Raw genomic sequence first — 12,016 nt, 5'->3', positions numbered from 1 at the left:
GAAATGTAACGAATATGTCCGAAGGAAAAACTTTGCGTCATAACGCAAGGAATTGTACGCATAAAATAATATCGGAGGCAACAAGAACTGAAAACGACCAAGAAATTAAGAGAGCAGCATAAAATAGAGAAGGATGGCAGCACTGACAAGGCACAGCCTCTAAAGTTGAGGACCTTTCCCGAAGAATAGAGGTATGAAAGCATGAAAGTGTACATAAATTAAGTAGACATCGTCGTTAGCCATTTGATATGGATAAAAAACTGGATTTCGACATGCTTTATGTGGTGTCACCGCCAGACACCACACTTGCTAGGTGGTAGCTTTTAAATCGGCCGCGGTCCATTAGTATACGACGGACCCGCGTGTCGCCACTGTCAGTGATTGCAGACCGAGCGCCACCAGACGGCAGGTCTAGAGAGACTTACTAGCACTCGCCCCAGTTGTACAGCCGACGTTGCTAGCGACGCTACACTGACAAATACGCTCTCATTTGCCGAGACGATAGTTAGCATAGCCTTCAGCTACGTCATTTGCTACGACCTAGCAAGGCGCCGTATTCAATTGATATTTACTACGTGAAGCATGTATCATCAAGAGCGATGTTCACCAATTGTGGATTAAAGTATTACACCAACTGCGTCCGTTTTCTACGTTCTCATTTCCTTGTAATGTTCCAGACTTCACGCCAATCTGCGTGAGCTTAAGCGCGTGCCTTTCGGCTTCCTCTCATAGTGACTTGGCTGTCTTGTCAAGTCACAACACTTTACGTTCAGCAGCTTTCCGCATCCGCGAGTATCATGCAAGTTCCATAGTATCATCTGCCCTCTTCCATTACGCCGTCGTCTCCGTGCTGCGTTTTCTTTTATTATCTTATGTTTTACAATACACACAGAACTGTCTTCGTTCATCAACCGTCCATCCACCTGGCTGCATGCCTCCGTCACCCACACTTCGTTTTCACTGCGGGAATAATTACGTCTTCCAATTTAGTCTGTTACCTGATATATTTGTCTCTCCTAATACTTACTAGCCTGAATCTTTTTACTATTCGCGAATAACCCTCACTTTTTCACAATGGTTTTCGCATTAAATGTCGACGTTTCAGTGCGCTAAATAAAAAAGTCTAGGCTTTCCGTCTAATATATATATATATATATATATATATATATATATATATATATATATATATATATATATATGCAGCGGAGTGTGCGCTGATCTGAAACATCGTAGCAGATTAAAACTGTGTACCAGACCGGGAAACGAACCCGCTACTTTTAACTTTCGCGGGGCAAATGCTCTACCGACTGAACTATCTAGACAGGAATGACGACCCACTCTCACACGTAGAATTCAGCCAGTATCTGCTACCCTCAGCTACTTCACAAACTGCACGAAAGTTCTGTGGCATTTCTTTCGGGACTAGCACGCTTGGAAAAAAATATGTAGCCGAGAACTGGCTTATCCACAGCCTAGGGGATTCGTTCGAGGATGAACCTTTCTCTCTGCAGCGGAGTATGCCATGGTCTGTCCCGGTCTGGCACGCAGTTTTAATCTGCCCGGAAGTTTTAGTGCATCAACGTGTTAAATGACTTCACTGTCAGTCGGTGCCTTTTCCTCGCTATGTTAGATACAGAAGTCGCCTTTCAATCCTTCCGTTCGTTAGCTCGTTTGCTCTAGAGACTGTGTCGCCTGTCCACCAAGAACTGTTGCAGGACGATTGATTCACGGATCCAGTTATATGGCTCCCTCCGTGTATAGCGATTTTACGATTATGACGAGTGGGGTCTGAAGATGGCAACAATGTAATGCCGAAACTGGTAGCACATAGAAGTTAATAAAATAAAATAAACTTCTGTAAATCATACGGCTGTTGGTAAATTATTGCATCAAGAAGTTGATGCTAGCCGTCGTCCCACGTTCCGTAATGGATCAACGAAGATACAGCAGAAAGGTCTAACAACACACGCAGTTTTGTCGCTGGTATGTAAACTCGTATCGTGCGAGACTCGGCACAGAAATGAAACGCCAGGGACGCTGCGGTAGACGACCTTGCCACAAGCAGTCTACAGTAGCTCGCGTGAAAGTGGCTTTAATAGTACAGTGCCTGCTATTTGAGTTGGCGGATCGTGGGCGCGGGCAGGGCGTCCAAGTACGGGCGCTAAGTAGCCGCGGCTTGCACCACTTTGCTCAACAGCCAGCTGGCTCCTTTGTAAACACAACGGTAGTCTCAGGGTTGCCGAGCCAGCGCAGCTGCAGCCGGCGGACGCCGGAACGGGAGAAAGGCGACCACGAGTTCCCGGCCTGGCGTGGACTGGGAACGCCCTGTCACCGCGGCAGGCGCTGCCCGCTCCGAGGAATAATAGGCGGGAGCACCACGGCGTTGGCGCCAACAACTCAATCTTAAAAACAAGGAACTGCGGCCTGTTGCACGAACCGCCAGCGTTACTTGTCCGCAACGCTCTGCTCTTCTGTACACTCGACGATTGAGGTTAACGATTCCAGAGAGTACCAGTAGCATATGTCGGTGAACAAACTATACAATGTATTTACATTTACATTTACATTTATAGTCCGCAAGCCACCCAACGGTGTGTGGCGGAGGGCACTTTACGTGCCACTGTCATTACCTCCCTTTCCTGTTCCAGTCGCGTATGGTTCGCGGGAAGAACGACTGTCTGAAAGCCTCCGTGCGCGCTCTAATCTCTCTAATTTTACATTCGTGATCTCCTCGGGAGGTATAAGTAGGGGGAAGCAATATATTCGATATCTCATCCAGAAACGCACCCTCTCGAAACCTGGCGAGCAAGCTACATCGCGATGCAGAGCGCCTCTCTTGCAGAGTCTGCCACTTGACTTTGTTAAACATCTCCGTAACGCTATCACGGTTATCAAATAACCCTGTGGCGAAACGCGCCGCTCTTCTTTGGATCTTCTCTATCTCCTCCGTCAACCCGATCTCGTACGGATCCCACACTGATGAGCAATACTCAAGTATAGGTCGAACGAGTGTTTTGTAAGCCACCTCCTTTGTTGATGGACTACATTTTCTAAGGACTCTCCCAATGAATCTCAACCTGGTACCCGCCTTACCAACAATTAATTTTATATGATCATTCCACTTCAAATCGTTCCGCATGCATACTCCCAGATATTTTACAGAAGTAACTGCTACCAGTGTTTGTTCCGCTATCATATAATCATACAATAAAGGATCCTTCTTTCTATGTATTCGCAATACATTACATTTGTCTATGTTAAGGGTCAGTTGCCACTCCCTGCACCAAATGCCTATCCGCTGCAGATCTTCCTGCATTTCGCTACAATTTTCTAATGCTGCAACTTCTCTGTATACTACAGCATCATCCGCGAAAAGCCGCATGAAACTTCCGACACTATCTACTAGGCCATTTATATATATTGTGAAAAGCAATGGTCCCATAACACTCCCCTGTGGCACGCCAGAGGTTACTTTAACGTCTGTAGACGTCTCTCCATTGATAAGAACATGCTGTGATCTGTTTGCTAAAAACCACGTAACTATGGCCAGCTGATTCAGCAGAGTCGTAAATCAGTTATTATTTGGCAAAAAGCTTAGCGTCTGCTTGAGACAATGTGTGTTAACTGGTGCAGCACATCTTCTTTTTCGGTGTACGTATCTTACAACCCTGAATACAAAAAAAGTGCGAAGTTATTCACATAAGTACAAAAAGAAATCAGCTAAATTTCGATAACGCGATAAGTCACACAAATCTGAGGGCTGTAAATTCAACTAAATACTTAGGGATTACAATTACAAATACGCTACATTGGAACGATCACATAGATAATACTGTGGGTAGAGCAAACCAAAGACTGCGATTCATTGGCAGAACACTTAGAAGGTGCAACAGGTCTACTCAAGAGAATGCTTACACCACGCTTGTCCGCCCTATTCTGGAGTACTGCTGTGCGGTGTGGGATCCGCATTTGGTGGGACTGATGGATGACATCGAAAAAGTATAAAGAAGGGCAGCTCGTTTTGTATTATCGCGGAACAGGGAAGATAGTGTCACAGACATGATAAGTGAATTGGAGTGGCAGTCATTAAAACAAAGACGTTTTTCGTTGCGACGGGATCTTCTCATGAAATTTCAGTCACCAATTTTCTCCTCCGATTGCGAAAACATTCTGTTGGCACCCACCTACATAGGGAGAAATGATCATCACGATAAAATAAGAGAAATCAGGGCTCGCACGGAAAAATGTAAGCGCTCGTTTTTCCCGCGTGCCGTTCGATAGTGGAACGGTAGAGAGACAGCATGAAGGTGGTTCATTGAATCCTCTGCCAGCACTTTATTGTGTAGAGTAATCACGTACATCAGTGGACCCCCTCCACTTGCCACTGTCCTGGTATTCTTCCTTACTCTGCTGCCAATTTCGTCCAACGTTGAAGTCATCTTCGTCTCCTGTTTCTTGTAATCGTTCCCTCGATGACATTCCGCTACAAGCAAATTCTTTGCAATACACGTCTGAGACGAGAAGTTTTCTTCATCCTCATCATTGCCACTAGTTGTCTTTCCTCTCTTATTCCTAGAAGTCTTTCTGTAAGTCCACTTTGATTTCAACTTTTTCCCCACAACCTCATTTCAAAACTGTCCAAGTATTTTTTCTCTTTCTGTTTAAATATCCATGGCTCGCTGCCATACAATACTAAACATCAGACAGAACGCTTAGCGAATCTGTTTGTAAATTTCATTACAATTCTCTTTTTACTGACAACGAACTATAAACCTCAGACTATTCCGCATTGCATCATCTACACGCGGAGAGGCCTCGTAAGCTGCGTCGTCTAGTCCCTTACAAAAGACGAAAACCTAAGTAACTGAATATTAATATTACCTACCATGGACTCATAACGGGAGCAAAATTACAAATCCAATTATAATAATCACTGGCCGATTACGTGGATTTTTAACTAGTCGGAAACCGTAAAAGCAAATGACAGTGTAATATCTTTTTTTTTTTTCGACCTTCGGAACCAACCGATGTATTGCCTTAGATGCAGGACCTTCAGATGGCCAGGATGAAACAGTTTTCAGGCTTTGACTGCCATGGGCGCATGTGTCCCACGATAGGTTATCGGAGAACTGCTGCATGTTATTGTTACGTATCAATGTCCCATTGGTAAAGGGAGGCCTACTAATGGTTAGCAAAATTCTTACAATTACAGACTGCACCTGTAGGTTGTGCTGTCCTCAAGTTTCATTGTTAGTCTTTGTCTCCGTATTGTCATATCGAATTAGTTCGCACTTGCATATAGGCAACCTAATTAACAGATTCGCAGAGCGGCCGGTCTTCGCGCGTTCCCAGACAATGACACTTGCGACAGTACAAACGAAGCCCATATTGAGCACTTTGGGTGTGAATTTCAGACTTGTAGAGATACCCTGTCCACTGATGTGTGTCTGTTCTCAGTACATCTTGTAGTTTTTGTGCAGCCATTCTCTGAAACCCTGGGGGTAACTTTCGTCTTACACCCCGCCCCTCCTTCCAACCCCCTTGGAGAACGATTCAGGGGGAAACGTTCTTCTCATATTGTTACTTCCAAGACATTAATTAAACTAACCAACCGTTAATGTTTTGAAATAAAATTGGTAGTTAGAGTGTTAATATCATCCAAAGCTCGTTTCAGAAAGGCACAAGATTGGGTAAACTGATAAAAGGCACAGCCATTGCATTACTTTTTTCCCTCAGTTCCCACCCCCGCGGAAAGGATGGCTATAGGAACTGTTTTTGTCCAGAGTAGGCAGGCGCTCTACTGTGTTAACTCTGAGACAATAAAACTACAGAGAACTGTTCTGCGACCTCAGTCTTATGCAGACTTCAAACGGAGCCCAGTCAGCGGCAGATTCACGCCAATGTTGTTCAGTAGTCGCCATCTTTGATTAACATTAACTGGTTTCCATTATTTTGGAATCAGTCTAGTGTAAAATCACATCTGTAGAATTCTGCTCGTGCCCCAAGAGTATGAACAAGGTTCCTTCGCCTGCTGCAATGATGTGCACTCTGCAAACTGCTTGCACATCATTCACAGATGCAAATGGGCTAAAAGTTGCTGTGTTTACTGCCCGTTGTATTCAAATCTCTTGTATCTCATGGTCAACGACAACACCTTGCATACATTTCTTCACATTCCACCAGTTAGGAATGTCTAGGTAATGGGCAAACAATTACTTTTTGTTTGATTCTATGTCCTTTGTCACTTTTATTCCCTACGGATGATTTGCTATCCAATGAGTAAACCCGAATTTTGGATTAGTATCACCCCATGCTGTAGCAAGCTACCTCGCATTTCTGGCTGGGTCACCTGCTGTAAGGTAAAAACTCTAGCACTGCCATGATCAGGTGACACAAGATCTATAGGTGAGACAGCTTTTGTCTTGCGATTGGACAGTGTAACAAATAAGATGACCAAGTCTGTGTAACTTGTCTCCACTTTGACTTCATCAATGATTTGTACACACTACAAAACTTTGCACCTTGTGATAAGTTTCATTTTCTGACACTAAACTTCCACAGTACCAAAAGATTTTACTTATTTCAAAGTCTTCCCTTCCAATGATATTTTGACACAGCCTTCACATTTGCTGACTGTCATCATTTTGGCCTTTCCCGTATTTATTCGCATTCACTACTCTTTTACAATCCTGTCCACCACAAACTGTAGTTCCTTCCCTCATACAGGCAACACTGATTAATCATGTGCACCTTTAATTGTCTTTCCTCTCCCTCCTCCAATAATTATGCCTCTTGTTTTCACATTAATGGCTTACGTGTTGAACTCTTGCTGATTCTGTGAGAGAACACTAGTTCTTTGAATGCTGTCTCATGCAGAGACCAAGAACACTACATGTCTGGTCCACAGGACACGGCAGTCATCTCGTTAGCCCCGCCCATCCACTGACTGACTGCCAACAACATGTACAGATCTGAATGCATCACGGTTACACACTACCTCAGATGGATCTTCTCTCCTGATGATGTTCTGAACTGAAGCAATAGGGGCAGTACCTTATCGACATGGACACACCTGTGATTCAATTGATTAATCCTGTATCTCACTAAGCCATTTTGCAAGAAAGAATTTGAGAAAAAATTCTAGCTTGCAACCTGTCTCAGCAAAAACTTGGTTTTTCTATCCATTCCTTATTTTAATTCCAAGCCTGAATGACAATACTATTGCTTTTTTATTTTTGTAAATGTGAAGTTCCACCTGCTAACATCTACAATGAATTATAGTATTATGAAAGTAAGATTATAAGTTCATTCAGACTTCATGTGATCCAGCAAATGACCGATAACAGAGTTATGTGAAAAATATAGACTTACTAGTCATGTTATCTGTTACAGTATCAATACACAACTAAAGGAATGACAGCTATTGAGGCTACTGTTAACAGAAGTTGTAATCTCTCTGACAGCTATTGCCGTAAATCTGAGAGAGAATTATACTTGACATCTCAAAACATATTATTACCTGTTAGTGGATCAAGCACAGTGGAGAGAAAAAGAGAATGGAGTGAAGGTGAATATCAAATGATATGGTAACCAGCAGGAAAGTTCAGTTGAGAACTCAGTAAAACAGGTTGCACAGTGTGAAATGCCGCAACATTGAAACTTTCTGAAAGAAAGGCTATTGACATTTCTGGAAGAGAGTAAGCATGGTTCACCATTCAGTACATACTGTTGGAAAAGTAGTTCCACACTAATAGTCAAAATTATTTGAACTCCCTGAAAGACTTAACAAAAACAATAAATTTATGGCTCACATTACTCATGGTGTTACTAATTAATGATAGAGGGTGAAGCTAACACATATGGTGATTTTTTGAGTAATGGGATGAGATATGAGTAAGAACATGTAGCAGCCACAGACTACATGAAATATTGTGGCAGATTAAAATTGTGTACCAGATTTGCAGCCATTCGTCCTACCAAATGAGCAACCCTAATATGGCACATGTTCAGCCTTCACAGCTTCAGCTCTGGTGTAGTACCTGTCTTCTGCTTTCCAATCTACAAAATCTTTCCTGCATACCTCTGGGAGAAAGAATACTGCAGAAAGGAGGTTTAGCTATCGCATAGGGGTTGTTCCTAAAGTGAATATTTCATTATACACAGAAATGTGCACTGTTTTGCAGTTCTGTGACAGATAAAATGTGTGTGCTAGACAAGGACCAGAACCTGGAACAAAATCCAGTAGTGTCACATCAAGTTATCAAATTTTAAAATAATTGGGCATAAAAGAAAAAAAGGCCAATTCCAGTCAAAAAGAGATGGCACAAAGAATAAACAGATGCTGCAAAGGAAGTGTGTTTATAGACTACCTTCCAAAAGGAGACAAACAAGGTGAGTAGAATACGCACTCTCTCAATTTCGATACTGAAAACTGACGTGAGAATGTGTTAACAAAATACATAAGTAGTGATAAAGTAAAATTGTTTTCTGTTACACTAATGTAATTGTGTGTTTTATATCTGACATAAAATTTTGTAAAGGAATAAAAGGAAAAAAATAAACAGAGGCAGATGACTGGTGAAATACCAAGTGGAAAATAATTCAAAACGTTTTTGTTTTTACAGGCATATGAGGAGTGAAAACGTCAAAGAATGGCAAATCCAGGATGGGAGAATGACAATATTATGAAAAGTATAGTGGAGATGCTGAGTCACAGACGGCACAACAAAAAGATTGTCAAACAAGTCAACTTTTGGCCAAAAAGGCCTTCATCGGAATTAAACAACAAACACACACACACACACACACACACACACACACACACAAATGCAAATGCAACTCACACATGTGACAGCAGTCTCTAGCTGTCAAGGCCAGACTCAAGCCTGTATAAGTGTGTATGTTGACTAATTCTGAGGAAGACTTTTTTGGCCAAAAGTTTAGTTGTTTTACAGTTTCTAGTTTTGCCTACCTGCAACTCAGCATTTCCGCTATATGGTGAGTGGAAATGTCAAATATTTTATGTGCCAAATGTCACATTTGTACGGAGAACCAAAACACATTACAGAAATATGCTGCTAACCTCATCACTGAAATAAATAATGAGTCAAATCAGAAAATAAATAATTTATTAAGAATTTTCTAGGTGCATACCAGGGAATTGACTGGTTCTAAGTGCCATTAACATCGAGTCACAAGGTTTTATTTGTGGTAACATGAGTGCAGTACAGAAATACGGCAGTATTGTTGTAAGTGGTAAAAGTGTAGTCAACAGAGGATCAGATGTTGAACTCCCTGTATTGTCGAGGGAGAAATGGCTTTTACACAAAATTTTCTAGACACAAGTTGTTTTGGTACTTGACTTCTACACATAGTTTTACTGTTTTTGAAATGCAAATTATCCTTTTCCATTATAAAGATGTTTTTTTGAAACAAATATTACCTCACATGCACTCTGTGTACCACACAAACTGTGAACCAACTAAGTAGAGAAGACCTTGATGCAGGGTATTTGGAACTCATGAGCGAAGCAGTGGCTGCCATGACGACCAATGAACACCCGACAATGGCCATGTTTTGGCACTTGGAAGAAGTCTAGGGACATGCAACCAAGAAAACAACTGCACTGAAAATGGTGTTTGTGGAAAGAATGGCACTTAGAACATATGATATTTCCATCACTCTTCATGTCTTAGAAGGTTGTTTTTTTTTAACTTTTGATCAACACTATCTGCTGTAAAAGTATGGGACCTACATTTTTATCAGATCTCAAATAATGGCACGATCAGTCTACCATGTTCGCATGCCGGCAGCCAGGAGTCATCGACAAACAGGATAGATCATCAAGAGAGGAAACACCATCACACACCCAGCAAGGAACAGGAGGCAAGGCTGTAACAAGCTAGAACACCACCATCCTCGGGCCAAGGATAAGGCCCGTCAGTACAGCGTCAGTGTCGGCGTCAGACCAGTGGCAATGAATCAGAAAATTCTGCACAACAATGAAATCATCTAACTGACCAGACGCGTGGAAGTATTTGGCCATTGGAGCTCCTGAACGTACTTATCAGTTAGAATCAAGAGCAAAGCAATCTGGGCAGTAATAAATCAGTATGTGCTGGACGTTATTTCAGCTACAATGCTTCCGTCTTGCAGTAGACCGTATGCTGGTGCCTTGAGATGGGGCAAACCGAGATGTTCGTTGCCCAGGCCACAGCGCGCAGCAGGCGCCAGCTGTTACTCACCCCCAGAGCGAGCCCGACGCCGATGCCGATGGGCGAGACGAGCGCGAACGTGAGTACGTAGCAGACGATGTAGCGCGGCCGCGTGCCCGCCGCGATCAGCTGCACGCCCACGCAGAAGGCCAGCACCAGCTTGTGCGCCGCCACCGCCCCCATCATGTAGTACACCAGGTTCGCGGTCTCCTGCAAAACGCCGGCACGCCGATTGGTGTGGGGCACACTCCCAGGGCACAGGCATACACCTACCAAAGCTCGCATAACACGAAGCATAACAAGTGAGCGACCGCCTAGCCATGGCGCCAAGGCGGGCCTACAGCCGCCCTGAGTCCTAGCAAGGCTGGTTGACACACTAAGCATACTCCCTTCCTTCATTCCCTCGTTTAAAGCAACACAACAGACATCATTAGCGTACCACAAAAACGACGGGATTCAATCTAAGCTGCAACTTGTCCATTCTGTATTCTACAACTACACTACTGGCCATCAAAATTGCTACACCACGAAGATGACGTGCTACACACGCGAGACTTAACCGACAGGAAGAAGATGCTGTGATATGCAAATGATTTACTTTTCAGAGCATTCACACAAGGTTGGCGCCGGTGGCGACACGTACAACTTGCTGACATAAGAAAAGTTTCCAACCGATTTCTCATACACAAACAGCAGTTGACCGGCGTTTCCTGGTGAATCGCGTTGATCGAGATCCAATGACTGTTAGCAGAACATGGAATCGGTAATACGGAACGCCGTGCTGGATCCCAACGGCCTCATATCACTAGCAGTCGGGATGGCAGGCATCTTATCCGCATGGCTGTAACGGATCGTGCAGCCACGTCTCGATCCCTGAGTCAACAGATGGGGACGTTTGCAAGACAACAACCATCTGCCAAACAGTTCGACGACGTTTTGCAGCAGCACGGACTATCAGCTCGGAGACCATGACTGCGGTTACCCTTGACGCTGCATCACAGACAGGAGCGCCTACGATGGTGTACTCAACGACGAACCTGGGTGCACGAATGGCGAAACGTCATTTTTTCGGATGAATCAAGGTTCTGTTTACAGCATCATGATGGTCGCATCCGTGTTTTGCGACATCGCGCGGAACGCACATTGGAAGCGTGTATTCGTCATCGCCATACTGGCGTATCACCCGGCGTGATGATATGGGGTGCCATTGGTTACACGTCTCGGTGACCTCTTGTTCGCATTGGCGGCACTTTGAACAGTGGACGTTACATTTCAGAGGTGTTACGACCCGTGGCTCTACCCTTCATTCGATCCGTGCCAAACCCTACATTTCAGCAGGATAATGCACGACCGCAAGTTGTAGGTCCTATACGGGTCTCTCTGGATACATAAAATGTTCGACTGCTGCCCTGGCCAGCACATTCTCCAGATCTCTCACCAACTGAAAACGTCTGGTCAATGGTGGCCGAGCAACTGGCTCGTCACAATATGCCAGTCACTACTCTTGATAAACTGTGGAATCGTGTTGAAGCTGCATCATGGGCTGCTGTACTTGTACGCGCCATCCAAGCTCTGTTTGACTCAATGCCCAGGCCTATCAAGGCCGTTATTACGGCCAGAGGTGGTTGTTCTGGGTACTGATTTCTCAGGAGCTTTGCACCCAAATTGCGTGAAAATGTAATCACATGTCAGGTCTAGTATAATATATTTGTCCAATGAATACCCGTTTATCATCTATATTTCTTCTCGGTGTAGCATTTATAATGGCCAGTAGTGTAGATCCACAAGGTGTTGAATATTTT

General features: G+C 43.8%; 1 protein-coding gene across 2 annotated transcripts in view; it reads right to left on the bottom strand.

Annotated features, from left to right (window-relative positions):
* The window catches only part of LOC126459643 (uncharacterized), a 132,375-nt gene that overhangs the window by 57,725 nt on the left and 62,634 nt on the right, over positions 1-12,016 (bottom strand). For both annotated transcript variants that reach the window (XM_050095874.1, XM_050095875.1), the window contains one exon: positions 10,245-10,424. In XM_050095874.1, coding sequence (XP_049951831.1) covers positions 10,245-10,424 — 180 coding nt within the window. The remainder of the gene's footprint in view (positions 1-10,244; positions 10,425-12,016) is intronic.

The sequence above is a fragment of the Schistocerca serialis genome, chromosome 1 (genome assembly GCF_023864345.2).
Source record: "Schistocerca serialis cubense isolate TAMUIC-IGC-003099 chromosome 1, iqSchSeri2.2, whole genome shotgun sequence".
Classification (NCBI taxonomy): domain Eukaryota; kingdom Metazoa; phylum Arthropoda; class Insecta; order Orthoptera; family Acrididae; genus Schistocerca; species Schistocerca serialis.
This window is presented reverse-complemented; position numbering and strand designations above follow the sequence as displayed.